At 34.9% G+C, this 18273-nt stretch overlaps 1 protein-coding gene across 3 annotated transcripts in view; it reads left to right on the plus strand.

The window, feature by feature from the left end:
* hpse2 (heparanase 2 (inactive)) overlaps positions 1–18273 on the plus strand; it is an 82370-nt gene that overhangs the window by 50380 nt on the left and 13717 nt on the right. For all 3 annotated transcript variants that reach the window (XR_001481396.1, XM_015380968.1, XM_015381093.1), the window contains exons 4-9: positions 234–407; positions 3244–3415; positions 7972–8019; positions 16152–16245; positions 17242–17348; positions 17482–17596. Coding sequence is in view for 2 of the 3 variants with exons in the window: in XM_015380968.1 (XP_015236454.1) it covers positions 234–407; positions 3244–3415; positions 7972–8019; positions 16152–16245; positions 17242–17348; positions 17482–17596 (710 nt within the window). In the remaining variant the exon portion in view is untranslated. The remainder of the gene's footprint in view (positions 1–233; positions 408–3243; positions 3416–7971; positions 8020–16151; positions 16246–17241; positions 17349–17481; positions 17597–18273) is intronic.

An 18273-nucleotide genomic window follows, 5' to 3' on the forward strand; every position in this document is an offset into this window, starting at 1 on the left:
TGGAATTATTAAAGTATTTCTGATTCTGATTTCTGATTCTGATTCTGAATTGTGACGTAGTTTTTATGCCAAGAGCACCATTGCTATAAGTGTAGAGCTATAGTCAAGCATAAAGAATCACAGAGATCAAGAACCAGCAAATCCTTAACTTCCACATGGCTTCTATTATCGTCATATGATTCCAAATGAATCAAAAGAATCAAAGTTACAACTGCTTTGTGGGTTTCTCCCAGCCAGGTCTTTAGACAAACTGTACAACTTTGCCGACTGCGCTGGTCTGCACCTGATCCTGGGGCTCAACGCGCTGCACAGAAACCCAGACAACTCCTGGAACACATCCTCCACACTGAGCCTCCTGAAGTATGGTGCTGGAAAGAAGTATAACATCTCCTGGGAGCTGGGCAACGGTCAGTACAGCAGCATACCACATGCAGCCTTGTCAGTAGTCATTTAACAGATTGTTCTCTGTAGTAAAAAGTAAGTTTTGGGGTTTTTCTTTACCTCATCTACCGAAGAGTTGCTGACTTTGATGTATGGTTTCCAAGTTTCTCTGCTTCTCTTAGTGGCATTTTCTTAGCAATTACATACAAAAGTTTTTTTGTGTGTGTGTGTATTTTTTTACTTTGTTTGCTTCTAAATTACATTCTACATTTCATTACCATCCATCTCCACAAGCATAGTTCTCCAGTGTAGGACAGAGCCCTGTATGATATATACAACTTTACACCAAACAGAACATTTTTACACTTGTTTTATATTTTAGCCAAAAACTTCAGTTTATTAAAATACGATTTTCCTGTATACAGCAACACAAAGCAATCATATCTTACAGACACAGCAAACATGAGGAGTAAGGATGTCTGATCAGATAAAACTGAGGCAGTACAGTAGAAAGTCTAGTGATGATGATAAAATTGTGATATACGCTGTATTGTTTTCCAGTCCATCCTTTCCTCTGTTCTTATCTGTGCTTCAACTCTTTGAACTTTAGCATTTTTAAGCAATGTAGTAATTATTTTCCAGTAAAGGATCTACTGCTCTGTGACTGTTCAGAGACGGAATATAAAATTACCTTGTAAACTGCAAATTCATATCCCTTGAAATACTGAAGAAAATAGTTATTAAAACTCTAAACAGTCTTTGTGATATGAATATTGCTCACACTGATATTGAGATGACAATAATTACCAAATTTTTTTTGGCATCATTGCAAAACATTTTAGAGTTACCAAAGGGTCAATGTAACACGGCAGATAATTTTAAAATCACCATCAATACCTTGACCAATAAACATAGTAAGGGCAGAATCGTGCTGTGGGGTTCTGTCACTTTGACAGTGGCAGTTAAAGATATAGTGGAGGGTGTTAATTTTACTGGGTGGATCATCTAAATATGTGGTCCTCCTAATTGTCAATCATTCTGGTGATATGTTTATGTAAGACTGACATAGTGGAAAAATTGCTAATCTTCTTTTGGAAAGTAAGCTTGTATGAGCAATGCAAACAGCAACTTTTAAACAGAACGTGCACCAGAAGAAATGGGCTTGAGCATGCATTCACACGCATTTAATAAGCATTCCCTCTTAGGAGCGGGTACAGAGTTGTGCATGTGCTTTTTTTTTTTTTAAGGGAGAGGGCGGGCCTTTTCAAAAATTCGTAAAAATCCTCCACTATACCTTTAAGCTGTTTAAAGTTGATGGATGAAGCTGAATGCATGAAAAGGCTGGAAAAAAATTGGTTTCAAAAAAGACTTGAAGATGTTTTTCTACTAGCCAAACACACGGATAAAAAACAATGAGATTATTTTGTTCAAAGAACATGCATGTAATATAATTGCCCAGTCGAAGTCCAAGTTTAATTATATTTGCAAATCTGTGGTGTGTTTTTAGAATGCTGAAATTATCTTTTGAATTTTACAGAACTTTAGCAATTTGGCAAAGAAGAGTCGGTAAACTATCTCTAGCCGTATAATAATAGAAAAATATTTAGTTACAACTTGACAGTAGCAAAAGATGATTCTACAAGGGATGGTGTTCGAGGGTTGCATACTGTACATAAGCACAGCACACCTTTCAGATTAATGTTTTTTTTTTTTTTTGTTTTTATCAAAACCACATAGACTTCACAAACCAGTATTACTTTTTGTTTGTTTATATGCAGGGAGGAAGTGTGAACACAGTTTGAGAAGGCAAATGTTTGTGAAATACTGAGATCGTAGATAAGGTAGCTGTTTGAAAGAGATCTGTATTTTTGTTTATCAGCTCTCCACACTTTTAGTTAAACATTTAAGGAGATGGTAGGGTTTAAGATTCCTCCATTTCCTCTGTCTCTTTCAATGATTCCACGAGGTTAAGATCAGTCGACTTAAGGAGATATTCCATCTGTCCCAGGGCTTCTTTGTCATCAAGATGTAGCTAAACATTTTTGAGCTTGTGCTGTGTTTGGAATTCCTGTCAGGAAGAAAAAATAAATGAAGATCAGATGCCTGTTGGTAGAGATTAAAATCCTATATTTAATTTTGGACTTTCATAGCTCAAATGCACTGAAAAAAAGATTCTAAACGTAACATCCAGGAAGCACTGAATGCATAATATGAAAAAGGTTAAAAAGGCATTTTTAATGCATCATTTAAACCCAAGTTTCAATAGTTTCATTAGAATAATACATTCAAGGTTTAAAAACTCTGGTTCATTGAAGGATAAAAGAAGAAGTGTTTCACTGTTGCATGACCCATTTTGTTTCTATTAACTTGATAAGCAATAATTCTCCAGTTAGAAACTTTATTTCAGACTTAGCCTTAAAGTATCATGCTAAATCCATTTTTCTGAGCGTTTCTAAAAATTTATGAGAGGACTTGAACCGTAGCGAAAGCAATAATTTTAAGTAAATCGTCCCAGCAATGCAGACAAAGAGACAAATGTACAGAGGATGAATGAACGGTAAAGATTAATTGTCTAAGCGATTAAACAGCAGTGGGTCTGCAAAAGCTTATGAGTCCTCCTTTTTGGGCAAACCTTTTCCTTTGGTGTTTGTTGTAATGAATGTGCAAGGCCACCATGTCTGCTTACACTATTCCCTTGACATTGAATCCATCGGTATTACTGTGAATTGCCCAATTACTCTCCCAACCCCTCTTTTTTCCTTTTACCGCTTGTTGGATTCTCTACAATAGCAGTCTGACTACATCAACAATAGTCCTTTCCCCCTCTCTCTCGTCTTATTGTGCTGCTTTCCCTCTCACCAGAGCCTAATGCCTACCGAAGCATGGTGGGTCGTGCGGTCAACAGCACCCAGTTGGCTCAGGACTATGCCAAGCTGCGGACCCTCCTGCAGTCTGTACGCTACTACAACCGAGCTCATCTTTATGGACCAAATGCCGGACGACCCCGAAAGAATGCTGTTGTCTTGCTGGATGGGTGAGTATAAGAAACCGTTCCTGGCTCAGATTCCATTCCTTGTTAGGCTGCCCTGTAGGTGGAGAGTAATTAGGAAGTGTAGTGGAAAGTATCTTGCAGCAGCTTCAGACTTTATAGAGCTTTACTCATTTTCTCATTTTAACCCCCCACCTAAGCCAACTAAGTGAGGACTAGTAAAAAGTCCTCACTTTACATCAAGGTTCTCACTTTACTACTAAAATGTGCCAAAAATGTCCTCACTTTGTAGCAAATACAAGTACACACACCCCCACATAAACACACATGGTGTAGACCTGGTGTTTATGAATTTCCACTCTTTGCGCTTCAGGGTCTTAGCTCCACTCAAACCACGTCAACCTAAATAAAGTGTCATCTGACTGATAACGTGGCGGCACAATATTCCACCTGCTGGTTTCAGCCAGAAGCCGCGACAGCTTTAGCTTCACGCCAATTGCTTATTCAACAGCACCCTCCCAACTGAAGCCTGCATCAAGAAAATGTAAATACACCACTGGGTCATCTTACTATTAAAAGAAGAAAACACTAGGTTTTAGAGTTCCTGCTTTGAAAAGTCAGTAACACTTGTTTAATATTTTGTTTTATCTTGAAAGGTAAATAAAAGTCAAGATTTTGCAGAGGAGTGAAGTTAACTACTATTAGCTTCACTCTTCTGCTAAAGCTGTGCCCCATTACTGTTGCAAGGAGGATCTTTTATCATCATTTCCCTTTGATATCAGTTTGTTTTACAGAGTAATTCTGCTCTCCCTCCTCTTTTAGTCAAAAAGAACGGTAAAAATAGAGAAAATACTGTAGATCAATGCAGTACAATTAATTGCAGCTCATTGCAGCAATTGACAAATGTAATCCTAAGACAGTTGGAAAACAATTTTATCTTGTTGAAAATAAACCAAGTCATGTTAAATAAAATGAATGAGAATCTCATGCTGTTATTTTTGAAAAAAAAAAAAAGGTTCTCTAAAGAAAATAAAAATATAATATTTGCCATTTTATTTAAGGGGGGAAAAAATGCTTCTAAAGGGTGCAAATAAGAGGCTTCCTCAGGCACTTTAAAATGGGAAAGATGAGATAACATGCTGCTAAAGCAATGCATTTCTACATAGACATTCATGTGTTAGGAATTTTTTATATACCTCAAGAGTTTATTTTAGTTGGAGCTGTATAAAAAATGGGCCGATGCCTATCATGCCTCTAAGTAAAATGAGGTGGAATACAGTAGCAGCCATTCAAAATGCCCCCTCCCAGTCAAAAGACAGCCGAATGGCAGCAAAATCCCCTCCAACTTCCAGCCCCTGGCCTTCCCCTGGGCGTGCATTCTTTTTACTCTGACTCCACTGACCAGGAGTTAATGCATTATTTTAGATCTTAATGTCCAAAACCCATGACAGAATAAATATTTTAGATGTTTAAAAGGGAATTGTAGGGGAGTAGCCAAGGACCCATTAATGAAAGTGGGGACATTTTGAATGGCTACCTGAAATAAGCATCGTTGTTGGAAGCATAGTAAGAAACAAAAATCTCGAAAGCTCACTGCCAGGATTCCATAGCAAAAACTACATTTTAAGGTCATTTTTTGCATGCCTGTATGGAGGAGGTTAATCATTGTGAAGGGGGATGTAGAGTAATGTAATCAAAACAATCCTTTTTTGGTGTAAGCAGTTTTGCATCTGTTTGATGTGCATTTGAATCCACTTAGCTGCATCGCCATGTGACAGCAACCCACTCTACCTCTTCCTTGACAGTATTTATACTATGGGAAGTCACATTAGCTATAGCATGGAAGATACTTCTTACATCTCAAAACTCATTTTAACAAAACAACTTCAGTTTGTTTAGTCCATCAGGTGACAGTATATTAACATTTCTTTTACTATCCAGAAGTAAAGACTTTGTAAATATTTGCCTTCTGAAATGGAAACAAAATTCACATAATGGATGCATTATTGCTACTGTACGACAAACACAAACTTTGACTCAAGTTACCGGTAGTTTTTTTTTCTAACCCTATCACTAATGAACACTCCAAATAAGTAGTTTGTTTAAGGTGAGCTTATATATTTTTTGATTGTATTGAGAGGAAAATTAGGAATTGTATTAAGAAATTTAAACATTAGATTATCCTACTGGTAAAGGAAAAAGTCTTGCTGTTTAAAACAGAAAATACTACCTCCATTTAGACATATTGTAGTACTAAAGGACATCTAAAACTCAAAGACCTGTCACAACAGATACAAGTGATTTTTTTTTCTACAAATAAGGATTATTTTCCATGGATAAAGAAGCATTGCAGAATTATGTTTAGAGGTATTTAATGAAGGGAGCAATAAAAAAGTCACACACACCTATTTTGAAAGTCTGCAATTAATTGCACAGCAGTAAGCTGATAGTATTTTTAACTTTTCATTCAATAGATATTGTGGTAAATGCACATATTTTTAATAAAGAAGAAGGCAAATTATGCTACAACAATTTTTTTGAGCTTTTGTCATTCTTTTACTGCAGATTCTCACATTATTTAAATAATCAAGAGCTCCATTATAGTTAAAGTATACCAAAGTATGGGGCTGTAACTGACGGTTATATTGCAAATCAATTAATATGTCAATTATTTTTTCAATTCATCGATTAATAATAAGATAGCCAAATGTTCCTTTAAGATGACTTTTTGCTAAATAAAACAATATCCAGAACTCAGGATTTTCTACTCAAGGAGTTCTGGAGGGAGCATATTGATGGACAAAAAGATTTTTATCTTAAATGCTAAATGTTTACATATTTTCTTTTGCAGTTTTGATATAATTGCTGCTTAAGGTGTGTTGCTCTGTCAACTAAAGGCAGGCTTTAGAGTCTCTGTACTCCAGTTTACGATTAATCAATTACTAAATTAGGTGACGATTATGTCAAAAATCAATTAATCACGATTAATCCGATTGTTTCAGCCATACCACAATATAAAGGTTAAATATTTGTATATAACTTTGAATATATTTTATAAGACCAAAGATTGAGCCGCAGTCAAATGGTACAGGTTAAATGTAGAATAGGATAAAGCCCAGAGAGCCGGAGTTTCTGCGGGTCACTGGTTTCATATTTAACAAGCGACATTTCTTGTCTGGTTGACACCGTTACGAGGTGGGCAGCTCCAGTGTTTGACAGCATGTGCACTCTGCTGCTTTTAGCAAATAAGATTAATTTTATTCCAAACGACTTAACAGTCCAAATATCAGAGCCACAAGACTAAACAAGCCACATTGGAGAAAGTTGTGTTATTGTGACAAGCTGTGTAGACCCATCTTGGCGTGTTGTTAGCCCCAAATATGGAGCGGTTTTGGTCAGGTAAAAAAACACACACAGATTTAGAGCCTGAGATGAAGAGAGGAAGATAGCAGGGGGAGCTTTGTTTATATCAGTTTACAGGATAAGTCCTTTTAAAGAAGATGAAATAATATTTTTAAATGTTTGAGGATTATTGATTTAGCAAGGCTCAGAAGCACAGGCTTTAAGATGTTTACTCTTCTATATGAATTATGAATTCTACTTTATAAATCTATAATAAGCAAAATCCTCATTTAAAATAAAAAAAAACTGAATTTGAACACTAACAAAGGTAGAATTAAAGTCTCTGTAAACCTTGGACTGGACATTTAAATCTAAATGTATTTTTGATGCATTTTCTCTGCATATTTATCTTACAATCAAAGCTTTTGAAGCTATAGAAATATGCTCCTGTACAAAAAGCATATTTTGACCACGTGGACAGCAGCAACAAGCTTCATTCCTAAATGTGTTGATTGTGAAACAGATGCTGTCCTCTTGCTTCCCTGAGCTTAAAAGCCAAATTCATGCGAAGAAAATAGAAAAATGGGGAAATCTTTTCTAAACAGAATAGAAGTCAAATATCAGGCAAGCACCATTGAAGACCTCTCCTCTTATCTGGGTATTCATGGGGATATATTTCAGCCTGTGTGTAAACCTTTAGAGTAAAAAAATATGTGTTAAAATAACAATATAGAACAGTTTTTGTTTTTAAAAATCATTATTTCTATGTTGTTTTTCACCAAGGAAAAAGTTGTTAGTGTTGATGATGAGTGTGTGAACTTCTGACCAGGACTGTTAAGATTATACCGGTAGTACTTTAGAGCAGCTTGCGAGTTTATAAAAATAACCAATGCACTGCAAGAAAAAAAGAAAAACCAACCGCTTTTGTGATTTACTCAATCATATTTAGTTACTCTAACGCAATTGTTTTATGTTCTACCATGGTAACAAGAAAAAAAAAAAGTGTTACAGTAACTGAATATAATTGAATGCCAAAAACGGTTGCATTTTTTTTTCAGTGTGGCAACTGATGTTGATATATTGTTTAATAATATAAAACATTATCAATGATGAAAATAAAACAAATAACTTTTAGGTCTTTTTAGTTAGTTATAATAATTATATAATACGATAAAATTGATAGCAATACCTTTAAGAATGAGACTTATGTTTTCTTGGTGGATAAAATATATTGTAACCGTTTATTTTTTTAATTCCAGGTTCATGAAGAACAGCGGCTCAGTTATAGATGCAGTTACGTGGCAACAGTAGGTATTTTACCCTTTTTTCTCTATTCTCTTATCAAGCTCATGAAATTAATACATGAACATATGAATGAGTGCATGATGAATGACCTATAGTCTTCTTTAAAAAAATTGTTGAAAGGACACATATTGCTTCAGTTTTACATTAGTTTGATGAGTCAGGGTATTAATTAATAACATTGCTCTCTAGACAGATTGATGCATGATGTGAAGAGTCATTTTGCAAATGAAACCTCTGAAAAGAAGAAGTGTTGAAAATTAGTACCACCTGTCATCGTTTTTTTTTGCCCATTTAGGAATGTCTACAGATCTATTTAGTGGGTTTTTCTCTAGGAATTTTTTTGCATCTACCTGAGGATTTTAGTACGATATTTACAAAAGGAAACACATTCACCTTGTGTTCAGGCGACCCGAAAGTGGCTGTGAGAACTCATCAAGGTGAAGGTCAGATGTAATTAGTAGAAATTTTAAGAAACGGAAGGTGGAGGGGCTGTCAGTAAGACTTGGAAAACACCACCCACAGTGTTAAAATCAAACCATATGCTCTGGCTCATTCCCTCTGTCAATTAGCCCGTTTTACACTCAAGGTCCAGATTCCTGTCTAACCATGCTGCGTGACAGAAACTCTGACCTCTATAAAAGAAGCCAACCTAACAAAAAGGGAGCACACTCATTGACATGTCTACAGCTCAGGTTTTACACCACTGCAGCTTGTCTGAAGTTGCTTTTAATCCCATATCAGAGGAAAGAAACCTCACACTTGATATGAACTGGTTTTGTTTGTGGGATTATTCATCTTGGTGTGTGGATAACTTCTTATGATGCTTTAGTTTAGCTTTAGATTAGCTTGTTATTAGTTTGAAGGTGACATGTTTTCATACCTCCAGATCATAAATAATACTTTTTTTTTTTTTTTTTACAGTTTTACTGTTGGGTTTTTCCTAACCAGAAAGCTTTTTTCTTTTCAAAATTCTTTGTTGAAACAGGAACTTGGTAAAATTCAAGCCAGTTTAAACTTTGTCATAAATTGAAGACTAATAGTTTTGTACAAATTCTGTTTTTTTCGAATAATGATTTTCAGGGAAGTCAGAAAAAATGTATCCAGTTAAAAATAAGCCAAGTCTTCAAGCTACACTTCATTAAAAAGAAACATGCTAAGTGGAAAACCATTTCATGGACCTGATGATTGCTTATATTATTAAAATAATGTGCTATGGCACAAATTCATATTCTAAATTAACCTGGGGTGGAAAATATTTACTTACTTCAGCTTTTTATTATTAGTAAAAACATATTTCTAGATGGCAATAAAACAGTGTAGGCTTTTTTGCAAGGCACAAAAATGAACCATGAAGCTATTTTAACATTACAACCACAAATTTTAATATCTTCTTATTGCCATTTAACACGATACACCAAATTGGATCATAAACAACGCATTGCTTTTAATAATTTTTTTATGATAATAAAACCAAAATGTAATGTCTCTTTAATAGTACAGCCCCTTTTAAACAATAAAACACCTTTCACATTGATTCCTTTTTTTCTTAGACCGCAGTCGCAGCTTCTTTCAAAAATAAATGCTTTGATTGAATGGGAATAGCTTTAAATCTGCAATAGCTATAGGTGTTTTTTTTTTACTATTTGTATTGATATTTGCACAGTATATTATCATCACCACCGCCATGGCTTATAGCCGGTCACACAATGATACTTTACTTAATGCCCCCTTGCTTTTAAAGCCAGATGTGTGTATTGCATGACTTTTCCTGTTATCAGACAGAGGTTTCTGTTGCTTCTTCACATTTGGATTAGACCTCTTAGCAGTTTCCTTTTTTGTTTTATTTTACAATTAATTACAGGTATGGTTCCTTGACACAAAAGGCGTTCTTTTTAAGATCCAATAGTTTTAAAAAGACAAACAAGACAGAAAAAAATGGTAAAGAGTCTATACTGAATACATTTCATACAACACATTAACAGGAAAAATAAATAATTTAGCAATAAAATATTAACAGGAATAGTTAATAATGATGTTCTGTCCTTTGTGATTAAAAAAGGCTTAAAAGGTATCAGAATAAATCTCCTTAACTGGAGCATCATGTTAGGTGATGTACAGCTGGGTCAGATGTTATTTCCATTTTCTGACTGTGGATTAAAGACATTTCAGTTACATGTTCAAAGCTTCAGATATTGTATTAAAACCTAAGCTTTTTTAAATGCCTCCACATTTTATCTCTGCTGTATTCCTCGCTCTTAATAATTCTTTTTGATGTTTAGTGTTCTCCAACAACCCTCCGCTTGAATCCCTTTGAAACTGTTCTTTGTCCTGACATTAATTGATTGGATTTACAATAAAATGCTCAAACTCACTTATTATAGCAGCAAAAATTCTTAAAACTGTCTCAATTTCCTCCGTTTCTCTTTATGCTAACCTTTTTGTGTTTCAGTCTTTGCCATATTGCAATAGGTGCATTGGAAAAGAATATGAAGGTTTTATGGATGCAAAAACTTCTGCAGGGAAGGTTTTGGTTTGATTTGCTTTACCCAACAAACAGTTTTTCTATTGCAAAAGGGCAACTGCCAGTGACACTGGTTAGGAATCCAAACTGGAAGTTTAGATATTTGAAATGCCTCTTTAGCGGTGGTATTTGTATAACCTTAAAAGCAGCAGTGTTGGGCTATCCCTTCGATTCAGGCTGACAAATCTCAACAACTACATGATAGATTGCTCTGAACCTTTTTGCAAACATGCAGGATCCCCAGAGGATGAATCTTAGTGTTGGTTCCACGACTTCTCCTCCAGCACTGCCATAAGGTTGACATTTGTGGTTTTTGACTAACATATACTTCAATCAAACACTTAACTACAGCCAGGCCCTCCAAGCATATATACAGTCAGATCTCTTACCTACAGGGGTTGCTTCATGGTGAGAGATTTCAAACAGCCAAACATGTGTCACCAGGAAGCTGGCTGTGAAAATATGAGTGAGTAAAGGTAATGAGACAAATTTACCCTTTTCCACAAGAGTCGCTGTTTAGATGCCCCTAAGCAAAGCACATAATGTTAGCCTAACTGTTCCAGCTGTGAGTATTAGCAGCAGAAACATCTGCATGGGAAGCAGCTTCCTGGTGTTAAAACTCTACCTTAGCAAGAGGTGCACTAAAATGGCCATTGCTGTAAACATGCCAACAACATATTATTTTATAATAATTGCTCCAGGAACACTGTAGGTTTCTGGACATTGACTGGACCTGGTAAAGCAAGTGGGATGTCAGTACTGTACTTAGCTATATCAATACATGAATTAAATTGGATGAATATTAATTTAAAAAAAAGGGCTGTAGTAAAAACATTGCAGAGATGTGTGTCATTTATAATAGCTTACTTTTAAAGAGATGTTAAAGGTTGGGAAATTTGTATTGACAGGAGCTCTAAATTTCCGGGTGTCGTTCTGCAGGGAGGCGAAATGATCAGGTGATTTTTTTTTTTTTTTTTTTTAGTGGATAACACACTGGTACTGTACATAATGTCTGTATTTTACACCCTAATTGTGTTGTCACAGCAGATGGACCTTTCTTGATGCAAAATGTACCCCACAAAATGTTCATGATTTGATGCGTAAGATAAATAAATGTTTGCTTAAATATAAAACATATTTTTTTTCTTTTTATCTTTGTCTTTTTTAAATGTAAGACAGACATTTCATTGAATCCCAATCAGTCTAACAGCAAAACAAGGATCTTGGCAAATGCTACAGGAACACAGGAAGTGTTTTTGGTTCTGCTTCAGCTGCCGGATTCAATAAACCAGCAACTTCCCTGTCAGTTCAGGTCAAAACATCAAAACAAATGTATTTATGTACATTTTCTTTTGTGTTATTTACATACAACAAAACATCAGTTTTAAGCTCAAACATTACTTTTTTTTTTAAATCAATTCCCTTTTTTTTTTTTTTCTTTGTTCCCATGTATGATGGGAAATTTCCTTCTCTGGGATCTGGCCTGAAGAATTATTGTGAGCGCCCAGGAAAGATGAAAGGATAGCCACATAACTGGTATGACTTAATCCCTGCATTGTTTACAGTTTGAGGCCAGGAGCTAGGGGCCTTTCCAGTGCTATGAGGAAAATTTCAATGAGTCTTAGCTTGGATTGCAACACTGCTTTACCCAGCATGAACTAAATGCAGCTCTGTTCACATCACTTTCACTCACCTGTTTGTCATTTCCACAGATTTTCCATCACAGGTTTTGTAGGAGAACGACCTGTGTTTCCAAGATCGTATTGTCTTGTTGTCTGTTTACTTCCATATTAAGGAAGAAATAGAGTCCCTGCCCGACCCTAATTTACTTTTTTGGGGCTAAAGATTGCATTTTTGTTTTTGGTAAACTTTAATGAGTTAAACTTTCTCTCGAAATTTGAGAAAGTTTATATTCAGTAAATGCTTTTAAGATACAAACCCACAACTTGGTAAAAAAAAAAAAATTGTACCGGTACTATTTAAAACATTTTATGTAGAGATCGTGTTGCTGCTGTAAGGGTTGTACTGAGAAGAGATTTAAAGTATCTCAAAGAAGTTAAAAAAAAACAGTCTAAAACTAAATTGTACATCTTCACAATACTTCAAAATAAATAAAGGGAATATCTCATGGCCCAATGTCTTATGGACTACACGCCAATGCAGTCTGACGCCTCTCACTCACACTCTTGTACTTTGGTCCTCTTGCACCTTAGACCCTGGCTAAAGCAGTCACTCTCTCTTTAGCTTAAAAATCCTGCAGACCTATTTTACATAGATTTTTATTAAAGATTCCCCATTCCTGAATGAAGAAATGCTAGATAGATAGACAGACAGACAGACAGACAGACAGACAGATATTCAAGTTGTATCAATGAATTTTATACCCACATCCTTTGAGCTGTTGACTTGTCATTAGATCACAAGTTGAGTCACTGTGCCTAAATACAAATCCACTACATACTTAACAGATTTCTAAAAAAAATATATATATTGTATTCCTTAAACTTTAGCATCTACTGCATTGTGTCAGTCTATCACATAGAATCCCAAATTTTTGGACTTTATATGCAAGCCTTCGTCGTACAAAATAGACGCTGATGTATTTTTATAGTAACTGAAACATGAACTACAGACTGCGCATAATGCTCCCTTGTTTTCTTTCCTTGAACTTTTGAAACTGATTTTGGAATAGCTTTTGCTCTGCCTGCAGGGAGATCTTACAGAGATCTTTGACTCTAACTATCAACAAAATTCTCTCTCATCATGGTCTTTTAACATCATTTTTCATTTTCATTTCTTAGTATGACTTTATCTTGAGACTATTGCAGATGTTTTTTGAATTGTTCATTCTGCTAAAGTACAGGACTTCCAGGTTCTCTGCTCATGCAGTCCAACATTTTGACACAGAACTGGATTGTCAAAGTCCTGAAGCAAAATTGATTATGTCAGTTATGTCAGTGTCTGTTTATACAAGTAAAGTGAGCTGACATGTTTTTATAACAAGTTAAGTCCAACGAGGATGAGACTTTTTTGATTACATTTTAAAGTGCTGCATATGTGAAGTTGCTTTATTTATGCAGAAGAAACGTCACTGACAAACCTTATGAAATGTGATTTCCGCGCAAAGGGCCAGCTAGAGGGATAAGCAGATTATATTGCTGCTCTGGGGTCCCCCTGCTGGCCCGGAAGACCTACAGACTTTTAAGGTTGGCAAATTCTTGTTAATTTAGACTAAATTAAAGAATTAATCATAAAAAAATAAATGTATAGTTAATTACTTTAATTTTCATTCATTTTTTGCTTTGTTAGCCCTGCCCCTTTTATGCCCCAAGTGTAAATACTTAACCCACAGATAGCATAAATACAGTATTACAAAGCTAAAAATGGAAAGGAATAAATAAAATTAAGTTAAGTTTTTTCTTTTTTTTTTCTGATCTTGCTGCTTCACATCATGTAATTATTTCCTCCAGCAGTCTAATTGATAAAAGCAGTGGGCAGGGCTTAGATGACTATTTTGAAGTTTATTGGTTGATTTTGATTCCAGGTTTACTAATCAGTTTTCATTGTCTACTCGTCAAATTAAAGAAACACCTTTAATCATCTTTTATTGAGCTCAAAACAGTTAAAGAAACAATGCGTAATAATGACACCGATTATTTCTACTTGAAACAACACACAAAAAGATTACCCACCCCCATCCTATTGGAGAGCCTTGTGCAACTTTGCAAGTAAATAGAGGTGGACGTGGCACAGTTAAACTGAGGATGATGAGTGAGGAAGATTCAGACACAGTAAGTTGTTGTGAATACTTTTGGAGGATATTAGATATTGTTCAGAATATTCCTGGTTCACTTCTCTTTCTGGCTGTTAGCAGGTTGCTGCTCTTTTGCCAACAAAAAAAAACAAATGCTGTGATCAGCTTTGGTAACCATGGGACAGTGGTGTCAAAAGTACACACATTTGTTACTTAAGTAGAAGTATAGATATTGCAGTTTAAAAACACCGGTCAAAGTTGGAGTACCAACTTGACCTCTTTACTCAAGTAAAAGTAAAATTAAAAAACTACTTAAAGTATAAAAGTATAAAGTAACCAATTTGACTATTTCGAAAAATACTTTTAGATAGGGCCAAGGATGATGGTCTCCGTTTCCATCTCCTGATATGCTCTCGCCTGTGTCCGACCTTTCAGACATTTCAACATCTTTTTCTGACTCGTACATTGTAGCATGGCATAGACAATTCACGTTTGCAGTTTGAAGAACAGCTGCTTGCTTCTGATTATTTCCTTTAGCTAACCAATGAGTGTATGCGTTATGACTCATCCAATTGGACTAGTTTTCACTAGATGTGGATGGAGCCAATGATCTGATTTGATGGCGCACATGACGTGAAATAAATATTTATAAACATAAAACCAAAGCCAAGAGTAACAAGTAATATTTGTTTTAAAAAATTTAAGGAATAGAAAGTACAGATACTTGTGTGAAAATTTAATGAGTAGAAGTCAGAAGTAGGAAGAAAAATATGTAATGGAGTAAAGTATAGATACCTAAAAAGTGTACTTAAGTTTTTAGGGGAAGTTACTTCATTCCTGAATGACAAATTGGAAAGATTTTGGTTTATTTTACACTGGATTTCTTACTTATTTATCTCCTAAATAGTTACTTACATTTTTGTATTTTATTACATACCGTTAATTTGAGTCTTAATTCTCTCATCTTGAAAAAATATTTTTACAATAAAAATATGATTTATTTTACTGTCCCTCTGTGAGGACAGTCAAAGTTAAAGTTGTGATTAATACATTATCTCAGTTTTATTTCAATTAACAGATATATTAGAATCGTAATCAAATTAAATCATCAATTTTGTGTATAAAACAAGGAAACTGGCTTTGGTTTTCTACAGTTCACAATCATATTCACCCAAACTATGTATCTATTGCCATTTTTTATTTAACAGTTCTTACTTTCTTTATTTGATAGTGACCTCTATAATAAAAAGGTATGTATGGTATCAATATTCTAATTGTAAACATACAAAAAATCCTCAGAGTTTTAAAATGTGTCATTTAATACTAGTTTTTAAATTGTTAATTTAGCTTGAGTCAGCATGATCATTTTGCATTCATAAATGTGGTTTATTGTTTTTTTTATGGTTAATTAAATCTAATGTTGTTGAAAACATTTGCAAACATTTTGATTTGTTATATGGTATGAGATTATTCAATTCCAGATTAATATCGTCAACAGATTAAACCATGTCAGCAGTTTTGTCATGTTTGTGTGTGGATGCAAGAATAAACGTTATTTATAATAATCTGCAAATTAAAGTGACGTGACAGCTTGTTGTGATACACCATTTTGTGTTTTAACCTAAAAGATATATTATATACTTATTATAAAAAATATTTACAATAGAATAGAATACAACAGAATTATGGATAAGTTATATAGTTATCGTGGTAAAGAAAGTGACTGCATTTGAAACAATTTAAATAGCTTTTTTAGAATATGTACCTTTGTCATTGCAGTGAAAATAGTACTTAAACATATTTAATGATTTTTTTAAGGAGGTGTTTCTTTGATGGAATGTTCTCTGTTTCTTGTCTAGTTACTTCATGGATGGCAGAGTTAAAAAAGCAGAGGACTTCCTCAAGACTCGTCTTCTTGACACACTGACCGAACAGATTACTAAAGTCACCAAGGTACTGCAGTTTCTTTAAAAATCCTAATTACTGCTTTTTACATTTTCTTTGTTTAAATACTACAACATTTTCATGATGGAATTCGTTGTAATGCAAATAGTAGGTCTTTACATATTATTTTATTTAGGTTTTATATAAAACAAGCTAAATCATTTTGTTTATAAATCACCATATGAAACATATAAATTTCACAAATATTTTCTTTAATCAACATGTATTTTTTTGTAAATTAGATTCACAGACCACCTTGAGGGGAAGATATGAAAAAAAATCCATTTATTTATGAAACACGGTACCATTCCTTTGAAAAAGTCATGGTCAACACGAGCCTCTGTGTCAAATCTACTGATTTGTGAAAAAGAAACATCTCAGAGCCTGGGGGAAATGAAACAGCCATTCCCAGCACCAAAATTCATAACAGTAAAAGGTTTCAGAAGATGTATACTAACCTGGACCATATTTCTTCTACTAAGACTCGGGGCCAGAGGGCTAAATGATATTCCTAGGCTGAAGCCATTTGTGTTCCTCTTTTTGCCAATCTTGATAATATAAAGAAAGAATGAGTAAGAGTGTGCATATGACAGGTTTGTGCTTCAGGCCATGCATACACTCAGCTCTACATAGCAAACCTAATTTATCCATAACGTCTCTCACAAACATCACTGATAAATCTGTACAGGTTTCATTCACACACACATAAGGAAGAATCCATTTGATTTTATTGAACCTGTAATTCATGCTTTTAATAATTTGTTGTTATTGGCATAAACATAAACTACTTCTTACAGCATATGAGCATTTTGGCTTTAAGTGAGTTGTTTTCCACTCTGTTGATAATCCAGCAAGATGTGGTCAGTGACGTGTTACCGAAATGAAAACACACATGTACCATCTGCTAAACCTTTTTGTATTGAGGCTGACATTCAAAAAAACCCAATTTTAAATAGCTTAAGAAATTTTGATGTATTCACCTGCTTTTTTGGTGGCTCTTTACAGGTTGTTAACACACACACTCCAGGGAAGAAGGTGTGGCTGGGTGGACTTGCCCCAGCATGGGCTGGAGGCATCAACAATCTCTCTGAGACATTCGCTGCAAGCTTTTTGTAAGTGACTTAACACAAATATAAAAAAAGATAATAAGTGGAAGTGATGTATTTATCAGCATTGTGGCATTTGTTCTGAAACTAAATGCATCAGCTAGCTTTCTAATATTCCTGTAATTTCCACCTATTCCAGGTGGATAAACACGCTGGGTGTGGCTGCTGTTCAAGGCATTGATGTGGTTTTGCGGCACTCATTCTTTGACTATGGATACGCACACCTTGTGGATCAGCATTTTAACCCTTTACCTGTAAGTTGTTTTTTTAATCAGCCAGATAAGAATTGAACATAAGACATACAGTTAAGCCTTTATCACAACAACAGGATCTGACCCAACCAGTCCTGGTAGGCTCTGAAACGTTTCTTGTGCATAGCCAGGGCTTTGATAGCACCTCTGGCTCTTTCCCGTGGGAGCTATTAGCTGAGATGAAAGCCGTTTAGTGGCGATGAGTGGTCAGACGTAAGGGCAAAATGCCATGTAACCTTAGCCCTTTATCAGAGCTCAGGACAGTGTCACTGCTCCCCTCTACCTTCATCCTAACTGTGTGCCTCTCTGTGTGGGACAGGCAGCCGGTGAGAGATCTGGAACCTGATACTCTGATATGCAGGCAAGTTAGTAAAATAGCCTGCAACTCTGTGTGGAAATTAGGCGCTTAACACCAACTTTTTTCTGTAATTCGGCCATCCAGGAGGAAAAATACACTTGTTTGATTTTTTAATATGTAATTTATATTTAATTGCACAATTTAGAAAATATGCAATTAAATATATTCTTAAAATTATGGCTTAAACAATCATTTTAAAAGATGTTGGATTCAGATATATATATATATATATATATATATATATTTTATTTTTTTATTTCAGCCCCTAAAATCTTAATTTGAAATTCCAAAATCTCTCCAAAACTTCAAATGGTATTATCTA

The sequence above is a fragment of the Cyprinodon variegatus genome, unplaced genomic scaffold (assembly GCF_000732505.1).
Source record: "Cyprinodon variegatus isolate N-32 unplaced genomic scaffold, C_variegatus-1.0 Scaffold1, whole genome shotgun sequence".
In the NCBI taxonomy this organism is placed as follows: Eukaryota; Metazoa; Chordata; class Actinopteri; order Cyprinodontiformes; family Cyprinodontidae; genus Cyprinodon; species Cyprinodon variegatus.